The 21,110-nt window shown below is 55.7% G+C and overlaps 1 protein-coding gene across 1 annotated transcript in view; it reads left to right on the top strand.

Annotated features, from left to right (window-relative positions):
- The window catches only part of DSCAML1 (DS cell adhesion molecule like 1), a 363,699-nt gene that overhangs the window by 272,909 nt on the left and 69,680 nt on the right, over positions 1–21,110 (top strand). The window contains exons 5-11 of the mRNA XM_052652772.1: positions 1,784–2,062; positions 5,690–5,965; positions 7,179–7,475; positions 9,101–9,373; positions 18,396–18,674; positions 19,077–19,196; positions 20,103–20,279. Coding sequence (XP_052508732.1) covers positions 1,784–2,062; positions 5,690–5,965; positions 7,179–7,475; positions 9,101–9,373; positions 18,396–18,674; positions 19,077–19,196; positions 20,103–20,279 — 1,701 coding nt within the window. The remainder of the gene's footprint in view (positions 1–1,783; positions 2,063–5,689; positions 5,966–7,178; positions 7,476–9,100; positions 9,374–18,395; positions 18,675–19,076; positions 19,197–20,102; positions 20,280–21,110) is intronic.

Below are 21,110 nucleotides of genomic sequence, written 5' to 3'. Positions count from 1 at the left end.
GAGCGCATTTACTAAACAAGCGTGGGGAGACCTGGTTTTAGATCCTGGCTCTGCAGTCGGATCCTGGGCAGGTCACTGCAGTTCTCTGGTCTCAGGGTCCCCATCTGTGTGTGCCCCCCAAGTCCCTAAGGACCTCCCCGTAGTGGCTCAGAGGGTAAAGAATCCTGCAATGCGGGAGACCCAGGTTCGATCCCTGGGTTGGGAAGATCCCCTGGAGAAGGAAATGGCAACCCATGCCAGTATTCTTGCCTGGAGAATCCCATGGACAACAGAGCCTGGCGGGCTACAGACCATGGGGTTGCAAAGAGTGGGACACAACTGCGCGACTTCACTTTCACTTTCCAAGTCCATAAGTCGGCTCTACTGTTCCATGAGCCTATGAAGTTCCGCGATGTGGAAAAGGCAGACCGCCGGCCCACCCCCTGCCCGTGTGCCTCCATTCACCCTCCCTCGGATGTCTATGGCTTGGGCAGCCCAGGCACGTGGGGATGCCACAGGGGATCAGCACTGCCTCAAGGAGCTTCCAGGGAAACCGGATACACGGCCTGGTGCAGACGGCTGCTGGCAAGAGCGGTAGGGGTGAGGGGAGGGGGCAGCAACGGTGGTTGCCTCTGGGAGGGAAATGGGGCAACTGGAAGTGCAGTGAGGGGCCCCCCTTTTCATTATATGATCTTGTCTACTTTCAGAACTTTCGCCATGTGTGTGTATTGTGCTTTTTTTTTTTAATCTTTTAAAAAGAAAAATTTGCTTGAAAATAAAATGAAAGAAAAAGAAAACCCTATGGGAGTCCAGTGAGGGTGGCCTGGGGGAGATGTCCAGAAAGGGTGAGATTGAAGCTCTTTCTGAAAGATCAGCAGGAGTTGGGCAAGCAGAGTGGGCTGGTAGGGCACCCAGGTGGCAGGCAGTGTGCTGACAACATGCCTGGTGTGGGGAAGTGGTGACATCAGAAGGCTGGGGCAGGCCAGGCCGGGGGACCTGGTTGGGGTGAGATCACAGATCACAGAGGCCTAACTCAGGATAGGAAGTGGGGATTGTAATATGTAGGTAAAGGGAGCCTGTGGGGTGTACATCAGGGGAAGGTCCCCAGTGGGCAGAACACCCAGGCAGGCCTTTCAGGGTGAGAACTAGACTGAGGCAGCAGCCAGAATGTTGCTCAGATGGCAGGGATGCGGCACACAGATTCCCACCAATGAGGGCCTGGTCTTCTGGAGTGTGGCCCACAGTCACTGCTTGCTTATGGTTTGGGAATGCAAAAGAGAGGAGCATTGCTGGATGGCAGGTGTATTTTACAGGAGGCTTAACTTCTGAATCTTTCTGGGCTTGGAGAGAAAAACACTACCTCCTCTGAGCCCACCCAGATTGCAGGTGGGAGCAGACAGGACAGAACCGAGGTGCCCATCCTTGACAGACCCAGACCAAAATGGACCAGAATTATAGTCCCAAGAGGTCGTGATCTTCATGCCACAGGGACTGTGTATATGAACATCTCTCCCTCCCTCTTGTGGTTTTGCTTTCTCCCTCTGTTTGTCATTCTAACCTAGTCTGCTCACCACATCCTCACCTCCCTCAGCCCCCGCTCCCAGCCATGCTTCCCAGGGCCTCCATCTGGCTGAGCAGGAGAGTCTGGGCCAGAGTCTGGAGCACCAGGGGATCCAGTGAGCCATCCCACTGGGCATCACTCACTCCAGGCACCAGTGGGCAGCAAGTTCTGGGTGCCTGCCCCCGACCCCCACCCCACCCTTCCCAGGACTGCCCAGGACCACTCACGCTCTCTGCTTTCCAGATCCTGCCGAGTCAATCCCCACCATCCTGGACGGCTTCCACTCCCAGGAAGTGTGGGCCGGCCACACCATGGAGCTGCCCTGCACCGCCTCCGGTTACCCCATCCCTGCCATCCGCTGGCTCAAGGATGGCCGACCCCTCCCAGCTGACAGCCGCTGGACCAAGCGCATCACGGGGCTGACCATCAGTGACCTGCGGACCGAGGACAGCGGTACCTACATTTGTGAGGTCACCAACACCTTCGGATCGGCAGAGGTCACAGGCACCCTCACAGTCATTGGTGAGTGGGGGAGCCCCTCTTCCAGCCCCAGTAAGCTTTGAGAGCACTGCCTCTGGTGGGGAGGGACATGAGGGCAGCCCAATGCTTCTGGCTGGCCACAGAGATGATCCCCTCATTGGGAAGGCAGGTTGGTACCCTGAGAAAAGCACTGGGTTTGAAATCAGAAGACCTGCCTTTTAGTTCTGATGTCATCAGATAGTAACTGACCTGGGGAAAATCATATAACCATGGCATCACCTCTGTGCCCTTTTCTGTCGAAGAGGATAATAACACTGCCCCTCCTACATCCTAGAGGTCACGAGGGTCATAGGGAACAATGACGGTGATGTGACAATCTCATGGGGCTTCTCAGCTTCTTGGGAGGAGGCAGTGTCTATACTAAAGGGAACGACGCTGATGTGAATCTAGTAGAGAACATATGAACCCATCAGAGGCGACATTCAGAGTATTTAGGGATAACTTCTAGGGAGACACTGGGGGTAAACACCCAGGGCAGCCTTTCCAGGACCTGCCAGTTGGGCATGAACTCTGGTCCTTCCTGTTTCTCCTCCCATTCCAGAGCCCCAGGGTCCAGGGAGCACGGGTGGAGAGCAGGAGGCCTTCACAGACCCCTGCTGCTGCTGAGCCCCTGGAAGGGCAGAGGGGCTGAGATCGGGGTCGGGGAGGGGGGAAACCCCTGGAGGGGAAGTGGTGAGACCCGGAGCATTCTTCCCCCACCCCGCCTCATCTCTCTCTAGGGTTCCCTGCTCTTGGGGCTTCAGGGAAGGTGTTGGCAGCAGAGGGGCTGAGACTTGGAGACCCTGTGGGATCTCAGTCCTGTGGGGCAGCAAGAGCCTGAGTCCATGAACTCTGAACCTAATGACATTGTGGGGGATTCAAGCTGGGCAGTGGAAAGAGGCTATCCAGAGGTGGTCCCGTCCCCATCCCCCACCTCTGCCATTGAGATTGACCAAAGAGACTCTCTGCCCAGCTCACCCCCTGTCTCATAAGCACAGAGCTGCAGGTCTGCAGACCCTCAGCTGGACCAGGGGACCACACAGAGCCCACCTCCTCTGGGCTGACCTTCTGGGCCTGACATTCTGTCACCCTCAGCCCAGATATGGGCCCAGTCTCCTCCCCATAACCACAGGGATCTTGGCAGTTGGGGCATGTTTATCTGCAGTACAGGGAGGAGACCCTCCCCATGTGAATTCACTGTGAAGCTGGAAGAGCAGAAAGAGCCCCCAAGAAATGCTCTGGGAGCAACAGCTTGTGATACAAACACTTAGGTTAAAATGCTGGAAGCTTAGGGGCGGGGGAAGGTCCTCTCGTACAAACAAGATGTGGACCACAGAGTAGGCAGGTAGGAGGACCGGGATCCATACCCTCTTCTAAGCTCCATCCAAAACTGTTTGGCCTGCAATGCAGGGGACCTGGGTTTGATCCCCGGGTTGGGAAGATCCCCTGGAGGAGGGCATGGCAACCCACTCCAGTATTCTGGCCTGGAGAATCCCCGTGGACAGAAGAGTCTGTTGGGCTACAGTCCACGGGGTTGCAGAGAGTCAGACAGAGCTGAGCAACTAAGCACACAGCGTTACCTTCACCCCCTTCATCCTCTTCTGCTACACTCAAACACACACTCACACTCACACACTATCTCAGGCAACAGGTCAGGAGGGCGGTGTACCCCCATCCTTGAAAATTAGCACACCTCACTCTGAGTTAATTTGATGTTCCAAGCTCTAGCTTCAGTACAGACAGGCAAGCAAGTACTTACACACACACATCCAGGCAGATGTGGTGGAAGTTCACATGCCCACTTCCCTGCACACACATGCAGACATACATGGTGTCTGTGTGCACCCACAGGTACACACGCTCATCCTAGAGCACATGGACACACAATAAGCAACTGCCTAGAGCTGTGTGCACACGCTCTGCCCCTGTGGGCATGGATAATCCTGACGTTCTGAGATGCAGAGCTCCCCACCCTCCCCCTCACTGGGCTGGGCTGGATAACCAGGTTCAAGAGGAAGTGACATGGCTTTTCTCTGTCTTCCTTCCCCTCTGCTAGCCCCTCTTTGCCAGGTTCATGGAGAGGAAAGCAGTGTTTTCATATCCCCCTCATTCTGCCACCCAACCTCCCACCCATCCTCCGTGAGGCCCTGTGCAGAAGCAGTGAGGAGAGAGCTGCTGGCTGGCGCGTCCTGGGAGCCCTGGCTGGTACCTGGGGCGAGTGGAATGCCACCTGCATCATGGCGCACTGATGTTCCCTGGGTAGCAGGCAGAGGGTCTGGGAGTGAACAGGCTAAGCAGAGTGTGAGCAGACTCCTGCATGCTTTGACTGTGCCCACCCAGGCAAGCCTGCCATACGCCCCTCTCCTGCAGGCTCCATTATTGGGGGTCTAGACAGGGAGGCCCGGCATGCTGCAATTCATGGGGTTGCAAAGAGTCGGACACGACTGAGCGACAGAACTGAACTGAACTGAAGGCTCCTGCAGGTCTCTGGCTCCTGAAATCCCCAAGCCCATGGAGATCAAGGGAGAGAGGCCAGCTTGGGGCTGGTAACCAGCCAGCCAGTCAATCAATAAACATGACTCAGACAGCAGTCGTGATACAAAGATGAGAGTCGCTGCCCTGCTTTCAAGTGGCTCACAGTCCAGAGGGAGAAAGAGAAACAAAGTGGCGATTGGAAGCCTGAGCTTGGTGTTCTGTTAGTTACACACAGGGAGCCTCAGAAGAGGAATCCTTAACCCAGTCTGGGAGGGGAATAGTATCCAGGAAGGCTTCTTGGAAGGGGTGACACCTGAGTTTGGTGTGAAGGATGAGTAAGAAATAGGCAAAGGGGGCCAAGAGTGCCCTGGGTGTGCGGGAACCACAGGCAGGATGCTGCTCTAGAGACTGCATAGCTGAGAAGGGGGCCAGGTCTCAAGGGCCTCCATGGCCTTGGATGCCAAGCTGAGAGTTGTTGGGTGCCATGGAAGTTATGAGCAGGGCAGTGGCTGGCTGCAGTGAAGAGGACCGATGGAAGGTCATGAGGAGAAAGGAGGAATGGAGAAGTACCGCATGGGCCCAGGCCTGGAGCTCTGGGCCTGCAGCTGGACAGGGGCAGTGGAGGTGCAGAGTAGGGAGTTGACTGATGCGTATAGAAGAAGTCAGACCAGCAGAAGGTAGCGGTTGGTTATCTGGATAAGCACGGGAGACAGGTGGCGGGCCATGGGTGTCTCCCTGGTTTCTAGGGTGGGTGACAGTGAGAACGATGAGCCAGCCAAGCTCCCATCCTCCTCATGTGCCAAAGGGTGCTTTCCAACCCCGCCCAGGCAAGGACCCCACATCAGGACAACATGAGCCATCAGAACAACAGGTGCCAAGACAGCCTCTGGCCTGACCCTGCCATTTCACAGATGGGTAAACTGAGCCCTAGAGAGAGGAATTCACTCAGCCTGGTTCCCACCCATGCGCCGCCCCCCCCCTCCCGCCCCCGACACACACGCAAGACATCTTGGAGACAAAGCCAGGGTCTCCTGACTCCCCAGGGCCTTTTATGATCACCGCCCACCCACAACCACACTCCACTCACACTGAGTCCTTTTGCTTTTCTTTTCCTCCCCATTTCCCCTCGCCTTTCCCCTGCCTGGTCCGGCCCAGACCCCCTTCACGTGACCCTGACACCAAAGAACCTGAAGACTGGCATCGGCAGCACGGTCATCCTCTCCTGTGCCCTCCTGGGCTCCCCGGAGTTCACCATCCGTTGGTACCGCAACACCGAGCTGGTGCTGCCCAGCGAGGCCATTTCCATCCGCGGGCTCAGCAACGAAACGCTGCTCATCACCTCGGCCCAGAAGAGCCACTCAGGGGCCTACCAGTGCTTCGCCACGCGCAAGACCCAGACTGCCCAGGACTTCGCCATCATTGTGCTGGAAGGTGAGTGGGGGGCGGGGGGCAGCTGGGCGGGTTCCGGATTCCCGCGGCCAGGCCAGGAGGTACCCCGCCCTCCCAACAGGAAGCATTCATCCAGCGCTCACTACACACCAAGGAGATGCTCTGCCTCGTTTCATCCTCCCACGGGCCCTGCTTGGAGGTATTTTTTTTTAATGATATCTATTTTTCAATTGAGGAAACTGAGGCTTTGGTCACTTGCCCAAGGTCACACAGTTCTGCCAAGGAACTGGGTTTGAACTCAAGTCTCTTCAACAACTCCATTGCCTCTACAAAATTACTAGAACTGCACTATTAGAGGGTTTCCCAGGTGACGCTACTGGTAAAGAATCCACCTGACAAGGCACGAGACACTGGTTCTATCCCTGGGTTGGGAAGACCCCCTGGAGAAGGAAATGGCAACCCACTCCAGGGGTCTTGCCTGGAGAATCCCATGAACAGAGTAGCCTGGCAGGCTATAATCCATGGGGTCTCAAAGAGTTGGATATGACTTAGCAACTAAACCACCACCAATCCTTTATAGCATTCCTTCGTGGAAGAATGGCCAGTGTTAATGATTACATACCCATGATCCATGGAGGAAGTGGGGGCCTGGGGGCCCAGTCTTCCGTTAACTAAGATTTAAACCCCATCACAGACACCTCCCCCCACCATGGCAGCCTCTGGGCAGCTTGCATCTTAAGCCTCAAACTTTCAGCTTTTTGACGCCACCCCTCCCACTGAAATGAGCTGGAATTAGATTCTTCAGGTCCAGTCCCTTCAAGTCCTGGTTCCACACATAGTTAACCTCTGAGCCTCTATGTCTTTATTAATAAAGTTAGAAGAAAGAGGTGGAAAAGGAAAAGTTGAGAGGATCTAACATTTATTAAGCACTTACAAAGTGCTGTGTAAGCATCTTTAATGCATTAATTCATTTATTCCTCACATCCATAGAAGGATATAATCATTGCCTCCATGATCTCCATCGTCCATGGAGGGAAGCTGGCAAGACTCAGAGATGTTAAATAACTCGCCGAAAGACACAGAGCTAACAAAGTGACTGAGACTGGATTCAAATACAAGGGTCTTCATTCATATGCAATAGTAATAGGGCACCCAGCAGGGTATTATGGATAGCACGTGATGAGGTGGGGTGGCCTGGTGGGGACAGTCTCTCCATGACTCAGTGACCCTGAAGGGGGCTCCTCACTCCCTGCAGATGGCACGCCCCGCATCGTCTCATCCTTCAGCGAGAAGGTGGTCAACCCCGGGGAGCAGTTCTCACTGATGTGCGCGGCCAAGGGCGCCCCGCCCCCCACCATCACCTGGGCCCTGGACGACGAGCCCATCGTGCGGGATGGCAGCCACCGTACCAACCAGTACACCATGTCTGATGGCACCACCGTCAGCCACATGAATGTCACGGGGCCCCAGATCCGTGACGGGGGCGTGTACCGGTGCACGGCACGGAACTCAGTGGGCAGTGCTGAATATCAGGCGCGAATAAACGTAAGAGGTGCCTGTCTACATTTAAATATCAGAATAGGCTTTTAAGTTCCTTTGCCATCTCTGTGGTTACCATTATTCTTGTGGTGATTAGTACTTATTATTAATCGTCATTTTGATTTTAGTAGAGGTCTCTCTCCTGTCCTCCTCTCCCTGCCCCCCGCAAATGCCATCATCCATTTTTGTGTGTGTGTGTGTGTGTGTGTGTCTGGTACTGTTCACCCTCTTTGCATTCCCATTCTCCTCCTCCCTTCACCCCTCCCACAATCCTGCCCCGTACCCCGTCCCTCCCTGTCAGTCTCTCTGGCTCCAGGTACACTGAGCACTCCACTGGCATCTGCGTCCCACCCAGGCCTTGCAAGGACAGGCACAGGGCAGGGGGCGGTGGTCCAGCGTGCCCTTTGGTAGAGATGTCCACCAAAGCTTTATCCCCATGTACCCCCAGGAGCTGTGAGCAGCCAGGAGCCAGGGAACCATCTTCTCTCAATCCACCATCTCCTGGCTACCCTCTAAGACCCCAGCCATGAAGACTAGGGGGTTCAGGCTGGGTGAGGGTGCCCCAAGGCAGGCACCTCCATGAGTGGAGAAAGGAGGCCTCACGGTGGCCTACCCCGTGCCTCAGGTCTCTAACTTGCTGTGGTGAGAACAGAGGCTCCTCTGAAGCGCTCTGTAGCCACGTGGGGTCAGACTAGTCCTCATCTGACCCTACCAGTGAGCCCTGACCCAAGAGCAGAAGAGGCGCAGGGGAGTGGGAGGGCCCTGGTCCAGGGGCGCTGGTGGCTGCCATGGAAACAGGGAAGGGGAGAGGCGAGGTCATGCAGAATTCATCTGTGCCAGGTCTCTGACCCTGACATGAGAAACGTGGTCTCCCTTTGACCACCCTCCTGCCCTCTCTGAATTGGAAGGGGACAGGCTGCCCAGTCATGGGAGATGCCTTGGTCCAGCCCCTCATCTGCTGGGTGAGGGGGCAGCTGGAAGCCCAGAGTTTCATATACCTGCTCCAGCACTAACCCTGCGTGGTAGCCTCTGAGCCTCCTTTGCAATTCCCATGAGGCCATCTGCCCACTGACCCAGCCTATGACCCTCCCCACTTCTGCCAGTGTGATCAGAGCCCCTCTTTGGAGCCCCTTCCCAGGGGTGCACAGAACACATTTATTGTTGAAAGAAGAGCACCCAAGGAAGACCTTCCTATTGTCCTTTAAGTAGTTAATATGCGTGAGGCCTACGACCATTGTGAGCAAATCGAATGAAAGCAACAGGGTCTCATCTTAGTCTCCTTCTAAATGAGGACTCACCCTCCGAGATCCCCATCACTTCTCGGTGAGGCTTCGGGTTGCTCATCTAGCCCATCCCAGTAGGGGAATGGATTCTCGCCCCAGGGCATGAATGAACCGTCTCTGCAACTGTTTGAAGCTCGCAACAGTGAATCCTGGAGAGACCCCAGGTGCCCCCAGTTCCAGCCTCTGCCTCGTAAAAAAAATAAAAAAGGCCTCCCTCTCCCCCTGCCGAATTTCCATCCCCTAAGAGTTTCCAAGGCCAAACAACTGAGAAGAGCACCCCAGGGCGACGCCTGGCTGTCCCTGGCTAACCGCACCATCACCCGTCCTCTCCTCCTCCCTCCCGACTCCTGCCCAGGCCCCCCCAGCATCCGGGCGATGAGGAACATCACGGCCGTGGCTGGGCGGGACACCCTTGTCAACTGCAGGGTCATCGGCTACCCCTACTACTCCATCAAGTGGTATAAAGACGCCCTCCTGCTGCCCGACAACCACCGGCAGGTGGTGTTCGAGAACGGGACCCTCAAGCTGACGGATGTGCAGAAGGGCATGGACGAGGGGGAGTACCTGTGCAGCGTCCTCATCCAGCCGCAGCTCTCCATCAGCCAGAGCGTCCACGTGGCTGTCAAAGGTAGGCTTTCCCCCGCTGCCACCCGGAACCGGAGCACACCCCTGGTCACCCAGGACTGCAGGCTCCTCTCCGCAGCCGCTCAGCTGGCGGCAGTCCTGAGTGGATTCCAAGAAAGAGCAGGCTCTGGCCTGGAGTTTGGAAAAAGTGGGGCAGGGAGATTGCATGGGGGCAGGGGCACAAGAAGGCCATGGGTACCTCTACATCCAGTTCTGGCTGTGGGCTGCAGGTCAAGGCCGCGCTGGCCCCAGAGGTGATTGGCTATATTTTTCCCCTGTGTCAGCATGGAGCCACCCAGAACTCAGCTGGGCCCATTAGAGACCAGCAGGCGCGCAAGGGGCAGGACTCAGAATGGAAGCAGCAGGAGGTAGGGTGGAAGGTGCAGGCGCTGGGTGCCCTGACTCCCTTCCGGGGCTCAGACAGGCGAGGCTGCTTTTCCATAATTGACAAGGACCTTTCAGCTGCTAAGGGCTTCACTGGTGACTCATATGGTAGAGAATCTGCCCGCAGTGCAAGAGACACAGGTTCAATCTCTCGGTCAGGAAGATCCCCAGGAGAAGGAAATGGCAACCCACTCCAGTATTCTTGCCTGGGAAATCCCATGGACAGAGGAGCCTGGGGGGCTACAAGTCCATGAGGTCACTAGAAGTCAGACACAACTGAGCGACTAACACTCTCAGCTGCTAATGCTGCTGGAGGCCTGGAACCTAAAACCCTCATCCCTCCCAGGCCCTCCACGCTCACCTGGGTGAGGTCTGTGTTCTGCTCAGACACCTGACACTGCCTGGTACATGGTAGCCATTCAGTAAATGTTTGTGGATTGAAGCAATGAAGGCATATAAGCAAGCAAATAAATGAATGCCTGACTGAGACAGACGTCCCCCGGGGTCAGGGGCTGTGTGGCGCTGCGAAGCTCCCTCTCAAACACATTCTTTGAAACTGACAGGCCTGGAGATTGTCTGGATGATGGGTGAGAGCTGGGTGGCCTGGTTTCCCAGGGGGAAGGGTGGAGAGGTGGGGCCTGCCTCCTGGCTGAGGAGAGGTCCCTGAAAGCCAGGCAGCTGGGGTGCAGGGTCATCGGGCCAGTGGTGGCCGTGATGGATAAGGGCATCTGTCCCTTTCTGAAGAGCCGGGGCAGGCTCCAGCATATCCCCAAATGCGAAACATGAACCCAGAGAGGAAGCCAGCCTGGGCCCTCGAGCCCACAGGAAGGAGAAAGCTGGGGGCTCCGGGCTTGAAAAGGGCTCTAACACGGGGGGAGGGTCCAGGGGGCCCAGATTCCTGAAGCAAGATGGAGTGGAGGTCTTGTGGACAGGAAGAGGGGGTCTCGGGGGCGTCTGGGCCTTGTGGACAGGAAGAGGGGGTCTCGGGGGCGTCTGGGCCTTGTGGACAGGAAGAGGGGGTCTCGGGGGCGTCTGGGCCTTGTGGACAGGAAGAGGGGGTCTCGGGGGCGTCTGGGCCTTGTGGACAGGAAGAGAGGAGTCTAGGGGAAGGACTGGTTTGGGGAGACAGGTGCTGCCTCTGGTTTAGACCCCTCCAAGCGTGCGGTGAAGATGGGCCATCCAGGGGGCAATGTCAGAACCGCTGGGGAGATGGAAGGTGCAGCAAAGGGCACAGTCAGGGCTTCGCTCCTCCGCTGCCTGTCACCCGGGCTCTCTTGTCGGCCCACCGGGGCCGCGTCACATGCCCCCTCGTGCACACACCACCTGTCGCAGTGCCAGACTGTGTGAGGCTCGAGCCAAAACTCAGACTTTAGTCTGGGTTGCGGTGACTTTCCGGGAAGCCTGGCTCTGAGCCTGCGAACTGGGGGAGGGGCCGTCCTGGTGGCCCTCTCAGGTTTGGAGGCGAGAGACCTCAACAGCATCTGCCTCCTGCCTCCTCACTGCTGCACCCCAGGCAGGCAGAGGGCCATTCTGGCCCTCTTTCAGCCTGAAACCTCTGCCCAGCCCAGCGTCTTCATGCCAGCAGGAACCTCCCAACCCCCGTGCCCATCCCCAGCCTGGCTCCCGGCATCACGGGACAACCTGCCTGTATCCATTTCTGTTACACACAGTGGACTGAGAGTTCACAGTGTAAACATCACATATTAAAACATCTAACCTTTGCTCTATTCCCTTCGCCCAGCCGCACCAGTGAGCATTCGGCCGGATTTGTTGACTTAAAAAAATATAATAACAGGGCTCCAGTGAGCCTCGTAGTACACAGAACATCCTGAAAGCTGCTTCTGCTCATCAATTATTCAACCCCATTCAGGGAGCGATCAGCCCTAATGAATTGAATCTGATGCATTCCGTCTCAGCGACTCGCTGGGCCTGTTGTGATTGTGCTGAGCGACAGTGTCTCCGGGCCCAGGGCGAGGGAAGTGGTGTGTGTGTGTGTGTGTGTGTGTGTGTGTGTGTGTGTAATCCCAGAGCACAGAGCCACTGCACTGGGCACGTGTGGCTCCCAGCATGCAGCGCGAGCTTGGCGTTCACAAGCAGAGATGTGATGTGTGTGTATAGTGCACAGGTGCGTGTGCACACGCGGCCCCTTCCCTGCCCGCAGGGTCTGCAAATCCAGCCACAGAAGGGGTACAGTCCTCCGTTTTCTCTCCAGACCAGTGCAGGGGCTCTGTGACCCTGTGCCCCTGCCCATCCGAAAGCTTAAATCCATCCTCCCCCTCCTTCCCACACTCCCTCTCCCCACCTCATTAGAATGCGCTTTTGCACAAGAATCCATCAGAGCTGATTATGAGCACGCTGCTTGATTAGCTGATGTGCTGTTCGAAGAGCTACTCGAGGAGGAGGAGGGCGGAGGAGGTGCCTCTGGGTGTGGAAAGGGGACCCAATTCTGGCGGGGGAGGAGACCCAAGGGCAGACCTCTAGACCCACTCCTGCCTGCCTGCCTGGGACATGCATCCCACCCAGAGGATCAGAGCAGAGATTTAGAGTGTAGGGATGGGGGCATAGGGGTGAGATGGGATCAGATGGAAGTCCTACCCCCTCATCTCTCTGTAGGGCCAAGTACCTGCGGGCAGGGCAGGGCAGGGCAAAAACCCACACTACTCCGTGAGCTGGTAAAACCCCTGTTGACTCTATTCCTTCTGGGACTGCTTGTCTTCTGATGAATTTTCCAAACACTGAGATGAGACAAGCAGAACACACCAGACACACATGCATGCACACGCATGTGCAGAGAGCTGTGTGCATGGGTACACACGCATGGACACACTGTATGTTTGTATGCATGTGCCTGCAACAGACAGACACACGTCAGCCTGTCCACACTTCACACATACCACACGCAGTGGTATATACTCCAAAGGTTCCCTCTGTCCACATCCTCCCGTGAAGTGACATTCCTGAGCCACGGACGGTAGCTGCAGGTGCTACCGTAGAGGAGATCCCCCAAGTGAGCCTGCTGTGACCAGCAAGGCAGAGAGGGTGAGGGTGCTTCCACGGCTGCCTGGACTCGGATGCATGTGACCCTGACTGGCAGGGGAGAGCCAGGCTGTGAGAAAGGTGAGGTTTATCTCTGGGCATCCAGAAAGAGTCTTAGTAGGATGCTGAGAGGAAGGCATGGAGATTCAACCTAGATTTGGTGTCTTTAGGGCCCCCTGTAGCTGAAAAATAATGTAGCATAAAAGCATCTCTGGGCACGCAGACTGAATGTTTAATTAACTAAGAAAGCAGGGCTGTAACAGGAGCTCCTTGGCTTTGGCCCAGCAAAGGAACATCTCCATCCCCACATCTGAGCCTCCGGAGGCCCTTCAAAACAAGGGCATGAGTTGCTCTCTGCCCATTCTCAGTAAGGCCAGGACCCGGAGGCAGTGCCAGGTCCCTCTGGATAGCAGAGAACACACACATGCAGGCACACACTCTCCCAAGCACACTCCTCACCCACACGCCTTCCCTCGCTGCTCAACCAGTCCCTGCTGTGTGCTTGGGGGCTCCTCCTTCCCCCCTTTCATCCTAGGGAATAGGGGTTTCTACGGTCGATCGTGGGGCTTAAGAGAGGGCTGGTTCCCTGGCCAAATGCGTGCCATTGGCACAGATGGAGATTTAGAAGGAACCCACTGGAATCCACAGGAAGTGGGCATGACGGGTTCCCAGGGGCAGGTTGCCCAAGGCACTGGGGGAAGGACACCGAGGATGCTGCTCCCCACAGCCCTGTTCCTCAGCAGAAGAAGCCAGGGGCACCGGAGCAAGCCTCCTCCTTACTGGACAGACAGGGCTCACGCAACAGCAATGCTGAGGATGAAGCAGTGTCTATCTGTCCATTCGGAGAGGTTGACTGTGCCCCCACTCTCTTCCAGGCACTATTCTATGAACACCACTGTGCTCAAGACAGGCAAAATTCCTGCCCTTGGGGAACTTACATTCTAGTAGGGGAAATGGTTAATGCGTGCAATAGGTAAAAGATGTTTCATGTCAACAGGGAGTGGGGAGCAGAATGCCAAGGGGCGTGGAGAGTGGTTTGCAGTTTTAAATAGGGAGGTCAGAAGGCCTTCTGGAGAAGAGGGGGGCTATGTTTAAAAAAAAACTGAAGTGACCATATTCCTAAAATATGAGACTTGTTACATCTGGAAGATCAGTGTCAGGCTTTAGTGCCTATTGGGTCCAGCTGCCCCATTTTGCAGATGAAAAACTGAGGCTCGGGAGCAGAGCAGGGTGGTGGCTAGAGGGCAGCATGCCCACATTGCTCTTGGATAACAGAGTCTTTCCCCATCTCCATGCTGCACAAGCAGGGAAGCTCCAACTTTGCACGGTGCCCATTCTCTGCCAAATAGTGTAATAAATAAAAAGATTCAGTCTTGAAGAGAGCTCATGAGAGACACCATAAAGTGTTTATGGGCTGGGCTGGTGGTCAGCGTGGCCTCCTCTGCACAGCGCCCCCACACAAGCAGCCGTAAGAGCTTTATGGTGGCTGGGGACCCCAGGGCCTGCCACGACTGCTCTGTCGTCTGAGCCACGTGAGCCTCTGACTTCTTCGCCATCACAACAGCTTGCTCTGACCCTGTGTCCCACACAGCTGAGAGTTGCCCTCTCACCAAAGATGACTGTGGCCAGAGCAGGGCTTCCAGAGAGAAATCCCTTCATTACATGGCATTCATGCCCCCTACCTTCAGACTGTGTGCTGGGGAGATACTGGGAGTCAGGGCAGGAGGGTCCCTGTGGCCTGCTGGTAACCCTGAAGAAATTCCTGGGCATCACTGCCATGGAGGTGATCTAATCCTCAACTTCTTCTTTCTCAGATGTGGGGATGGACACACACACACACACACCACACACTCAAGGAGCCCGTGTCCACCTCTGAGCGCTGGGGAGACACCACAACAGCCCCCTGTCCACACTGCAGGGCCCCTGCCCTGATTCTCAGAACCTCCCACTCACAGCCTCCTCGCGGTGTTTAGCGAGCCCGTGACGGAGCCAGGGTCCCTAGGCTTTCTTCTCCTCCAGGCAGTCCTTGTGTGCCTGGATTTATGGGGTTGTAGGAATGCCATCCTGGAGCCGAGGAATTCTGTGAGCAGCTCTGGCCTCTACCACCCTGTCCAAGGAGCTTTTCAGGGGACATTTATCCCCCACAATACCATACCTGCCCATCTACTGCAGCAGGGGGCAGTGGCGAGGGGAGCAAGGAACCTTACTCTTTGGACCCCCCGGGGGTTGTCTGGTCATCTGCCTCCCACAGCACAGCAGTGCAGGAGAGCTCTGGCCATCCCAGGTGACTGTCTAACCCCCAGGATGGATGTTGAACGCTCTCTCCTTCCATGGACCATATTGCCATCAGTATGATTCTGGGAGACCAGAAGGGAACAACAGCCCATGACTGGCCCCTGCCTCTCGGCTCAGCCTTCTCCTGCATTCTCACTCATATATTTTGTAGAGCACATGTGTCCTTTAACTCTGTCCAAATGCCACCTCCTCCATGCAGCTGCAGATGCAACCAGATGACACGCTCTCTGCTCTGAGTTCAGCATCTGTGTTTTCGGTTGGAGCTTGTTCAGTAACCACCAAGGGAGATGTCTTACCTTCCCAAGCAAATGCTAAGCTTCCGGAGGTACTATCCGCAATCCAAGGCATGTGCCTACTTTCCTCAGCCCACAAGGAGCATAATGCCTTCACAGGGCAGGCATTTCATAAATATTCGATGAATTAGTTAATTAATGAATTAACCTGCCTTAGTAACTTGTTCCGTTATTTAACTCCCTTCTTACTGAGAGAGACAATCTTCCCCTTGCCTGAGCTAAGTCTTCCTGCCTCATTGCAGTCTCCACTTGCTCTGTTCTTGATGGAAATGGAGTGCTTGGCCATCCATCCCTGAGGCACGGCCCTCTCCTCCTAGGTAGAGCCACCTGCCCCATGCCTTGCTTGTCCCACAGACTTCTTTCATAACTGTTCGAGTCTCCTCTTGTCCATGGAGCCGGCTCTTATTCTAGGATAGCAAGTGCCTGACCCCCGGGGAAGAACTAAGGGAGAAGCTCCTGGCTCCCAAATTATGTCGCATAAATACAGCATCTTGAGACACACGGTAGAGCTCCCTCTTTTCTGGACTAACCCCCATCCTGTGCTTTCCCCACCCCTTGCCCACCTCTAAGGTCCACACAAGAAATTATAGCCAGACATATATTTACTCATCTGACAAGCACTTATTGGGCTCTTTCAATTTGCCAGGTATAATAAATACTGCCCTGTAGGGGCTCCCAGACCTCCCAGGGAAGGTGGTACTGAGAACAGTGACCTCACTGGCTTGTGATCAGGGCCATGATCAAGTGTGGACCAAATGCTGCAGGGCTGTGCAGGAGGAGAGCAGGCTTCACAGAGGAGGTGGTATGGAGCCAGGTCTGAAAGGATGAAGAGGAGTTTCCCATGAGGCCTCCTCGACTCTAGCTTTGCGCCTTTGTGGGAAGGAAGGCTGGACCAGAACTGGTTCTGCTAAGCCAAAGGAGACACACTGGCTGGCAGATCTGGGTCTGTGCAACAATTCCATCAAAAAGCCCATGGTGGCCAGAGGACTCAATCTGATCTAAGTTCCCAGCGAAGGGAGGATGGAACCTCCCAGGAAGGTCAGCGGAACCCAACAAGGGATCTCTGGGAAACTCCAGCAATGAGCACTGGGCCATTTCTAGAGTCAGGGATCCGGAGGCACCTCATTGGAGATACGCAAGATCCGAGCCACTCAGAATATGGGGATAAGGCCCCAACCCAGAGAGCAGCTGCAGCCAGAGGTTGGGATGCAGAGATCCAAACCATGACCAGAGTCCCAGGAAAGCTGGCTAGACTGAGGACCTGGACTGGGGCTCGTGGTGGAGCCCACGTGGTAGCCATTTCCACCCAGTGCCCAGCCGTGTTCACTAGGCCTGGGCTGAGATTTCGGAGCTGTGGGTGCTCATGGTGAGCTGATGGAGCCCTCATGGTCAGAGTGAAGGGTATGGTGGGAGGTGGCGTTGAGAAGGTCGGGTCAGTAAAGGCCCCTGCTTCATCCCATAGGCCTTGGGGATAATGTCTCTCCACAGCGTCACTTCCTCTAGACCTAGAACTCTTGGCCAGGAACTTTCCCAAAGGTCCAAAGGGCTGCCAAGGGTTTTGCCACACCTGGTCGCGTCTCAGGGGCTGCTCCCTACTGAACCCTGAAAATCCTTGGGGTGCAGGGAGAGCCTGGGACGTGCGTATGATGTCACCCACCCCTTTCCCCTCTAGGTTGATCACCCCACCCTCACCTGCTGTGTCCACTCTGGGTGGGGAGGATAAGCTGGGTGGGGAGGATAGCAGGCTTCCAGGAGGGATGGGGCTGGTGCCTGGGAGGAGGCCGGAGGACTGTGGACGGCTTGGTAATTTAATTATTTGACTGCAGAAGGAGATCTCATCTACTGGGTGCTCATCCTTGTTAAGCTAATTGTCTGTCTCCTTCTCTCTCTTCTCCCCCTACTTGCCGGGGAAGTCGCTGTGGCCTAATTGAGTTATCATAAAGATAATGGCTGATGCTCTAGCCAGGGTTGAGAAAGGAGGATCCCTCTTACAGCGGCTCAGGCTCCAGACAGGCACCCACCCCCACCCAGGAGCTGAGATGTGGGCAGTAGGTGGAGGAGGGGGTGGGGAAGCTGAGTGGATGATGCTTAGCCAGGTGAGTCTACTCACAGATGACAGGGCTCCCCCTCTGCTCTTTCCTGCTACCCAAGGAGAGCTTGTGAATGAGACAAAAGAGTCTCTGATCTGGGCATGTTTGGGGCTTTCTCAACAAGGCAACAAGGTAGCATAAAGAAGAGGTTTTGGACTTGGAGAATAGAGAGATCAGGTTTTAAATCTCACAGTCCCCTCTTATAAGCTGGATGATGGAAGGCAAATGATTGCTCTGAACTCAGTTCTCTCATCTGTGAAATAGAGACAGCTCAGCTCACATCACATTCTTGGTGGGAGGATTCAACAAGAAGGAGTGGATAAAGCAGCTGAAACAACCAGTGACGGGAGCTTCCATCCACCTGTCCTAACACCTGATGGCAATGGAAAGGGATGGGCTGGGTGACAGGGCCTCCGCAGGAGGAGGCGAGGATACAGCAGCCTGGCTGGGGGACAGCCCGAGCACCTGGGGCACCTCATCCTTATCCATGCCAGGCCCCCAGACAGCTGGAGATGCAGCTCTGGGATACCACGGTGAGCACAGGGGCAGCGAGGGATGGCAGGCAAGTCAGAGTAAAAGCTGAGCAGTGTGTCAGCAAGCAGACAGGAGTCAAGAAGCACATGAGTCGTCACCATTCAAGTTCCAGGGCAAAGCTGAAGGTGATGAATGCAGGCCAGCCCAGGCCCTGGAGAGAGAGCAGATTCCAGGCCCGGGTAGGCAAGCAGATGGAAGCCAGGGGATGATGTCAGGGCACCCGGGAGATTCTGCATTTATATATATATATAGGAGAACAGGCACCCGTGCCCAGGGGACTCTGACTGCAGCCCACAGGGTTGGGAGGAGCCGGAAGGCCAGGCAGGGGCGGGCGTGCTGCCAGCCGGGCTGGGGCACACGGGGGCCTGACCGCAGCACCCCCCTGCCTTCCCAGTGCCCCCTCTCATCCAGCCCTTCGAGTTCCCGCCTGCCTCCATCGGCCAGCTGCTCTACATCCCCTGTGTGGTGTCCTCGGGGGACATGCCCATCCGCATCACGTGGAGGAAAGACGGGCAGGTGATCATCTCGGGCTCGGGTGTGACCATCGAGAGCAAGGAGTTCATGAGCTCCCTGCAGATCTCCAGCGTCTCCCTCAAGCACAACGGCAACTATACGTGCATCGCCAGCAACGCAGCGGCCACCGTGAGCAGGGAGCGCCAGCTCATTGTGCGTGGTGAGTGGGACAGGCCAGCCCCGTCGGGGGAGCAGGGCCCCAGCTCTGCTGTGGCTGGATACAGGCTCTCTACTTTTCCAGTCTGAATCAAAGGCTCAGAGAAAGTTAACTCCAGCAGGGACCTTAAGGATCAAGAGGTTCAAACCTCTTACTCTCTGGGAAACTGAGGATGAGGGGAGGACTCGGTTGGGCACTGGTGATGTCAGAAGTGGCGCTCAGAATTCCCAGTGTCCAACCTGATATGACTGGCAAAAGCTCTCAACATCTTGGGTTTCAGAGGTGTCTGCTCCCCAACTTTGTAATGGTCTAGGAGGGTTGACGTTAGCTAGAAGGTGCCTAGAGCCCCAGGAAACCTATCAGGGACCAAGATGATCTATTCCTCCCCCCACCCCCTTTCTGTAGTGCCCCCTCGGTTCGTGGTGCAGCCCAACAACCAGGATGGCATCTATGGCAAGGCTGGTGTGCTCAACTGCTCAGTGGATGGCTACCCCCCACCCAAGGTCATGTGGAAACATGCCAAAGGTAAGCCCCTGGCCAGCCAGCATCTCTGACACAGCCGGGTGGGGAGGGGAGGACGCTAATGCGACTGAAGCCTAGTCCCTACGCAGGACTCCTGGCCCTAGGCGCCGAGCTCTCGGGGGCCCCAGGCTATACCTGAACAGGAGGTCCTCCCCAGCCACCTCCGAGGGTCTATGGACGAGGAACAGCTGGGGTCAAGCTAGTTCTGAATTTCCTGTTGTCCCCATAGATTGACCTCTGCCATCTTCTCTCCAGCTCTGGAACTCAATCCAATCCACTTTCCCTATTCCTCCCCAAGTCTCCCCAGCCCACCCTGGGATCCCAGAGCCTCATCGACCCCTGCTCCTCACCTGTCAAACCTATTCTGGGATCTCGGTCCTTCTTGGAACCCGACTTCATCCCAAGGATGCGTTTGGTATCTGACAAAGTCCCACACCAACCTCTTATCCTTACTGTGTCCATCGCTGACTCTGGGGGAAGGGGAGGAGAGACTTGAAGCCCTACCCACCCCCAGCCTTGGAGGGTGGCTGGTCTCTTTCCCAGGCCTGACTGCCTAAGACCAGGCAAGTACCGCACAAGGGATCAGTCTTCCCTTTGCCGTTTGCCAAGTGGCCCAAAGATAACTCTTTCTTCCTCTCCAAGGAATTCAGCCCAAAGGAAGCTCAGTGCTAAGGTGGGCATCGAGCTGAGGCCCCCGGGCCCATCTCATTCCTCAGATCTGGGGCAGGCTCAGACCTCTGTGAGGGTCTTTCCTGAGAACTGTGTGAGCTCCCAGCCCTTTGGGGATGCTTCAAAACGGCCCTAAATCAGCAAAAGAAAGGTGTCGGGGCTGTTCCTTGAGGCACTGTGATCCCCCCAGCTCACTCCCTGACCCGGCCACCGGCCCTCCTCTCTTCTGCCTCCTTGCAGGGAGCGGGAACCCCCAGCAATACCACCCAGTGCCCCTCACCGGCCGCATCCAGATCCTGCCCAACAGCTCGCTGCTGATCCGCCACGTCCTGGAAGAGGACATCGGCTACTACCTCTGCCAGGCCAGCAACGGCGTGGGCACCGACATCAGCAAGTCCATGTTCCTCACCGTGAAGAGTGAGTTTTGCCCCCGTGAGCCCTCCTAGCACTCCCTGATCACAGGCCAAGGGCCCATGCCTGCACTCACCCTGCCTCCCCACCTGGTCTCCATTGCTCCTTCTGGGAGAGGGAAGCAGGAAGGATTCCTAGGCAGAGGTGGGCTTAGGAACTCTGAGGAGGGATTCAAAATCACTCTCATCTGAGACAATGGCCTCACTGTGAATGGCCCCAGCTCACTCTGCTCTTTTCATGATAAACAGGTTAGGTTAAGTCACTAAGTCACGTCTGACTCTTTGTGACCCCATGGACTGTAGCCCGCCAGGCTCCTCTGTCCATGGGATTTCCCAGGCAAGAATAGTGAAGTGGGCTGCCATGCCCTTCTCCAGGGGATCTTCCCAACCCAGGGATCAAATTCGGGTCTCCTGCATTGCAGGCAGACTCTCTACTCACTCAGCCACTAGGGAAGCATTGACTATACCAAAGTATCATGTGGCAGCCTATTTATTTTGCTCTGTAGGTTGGCAATTCCATCTGAATAGTCATATCGAGCAATTTTTTTCCTGTTATTTAAATGCCTGCTTGTGTATAACCTATCAGTGGCTTAGAAAAGGAGAGAGCATATACACAGCATAGGAGAAAAGCCTGTGGGATCTGGGTTCTGACTCCAGGTCCACCTTTTGATCTTCCTGGCTTTGGGCAAGTGACTTAACATCTTTAAGCTCCTTTCCTCACCTGTGCTAGAGGTTCGTTCCCAGACCACTAGGCTCACAAAATCATTGTGCTTAACCCAGGAAATGATCATAGAAAAGGGAAGACAATTCAGAAAGGGCCAAAGAGCAATACAACTCA

This window comes from Budorcas taxicolor, chromosome 15 (genome assembly GCF_023091745.1).
Source record: "Budorcas taxicolor isolate Tak-1 chromosome 15, Takin1.1, whole genome shotgun sequence".
Classification (NCBI taxonomy): Eukaryota; Metazoa; Chordata; class Mammalia; order Artiodactyla; family Bovidae; genus Budorcas; species Budorcas taxicolor.
Note: the sequence above shows the minus strand (reverse complement) of the source record. Positions and strands in the feature narration are given on the sequence as shown.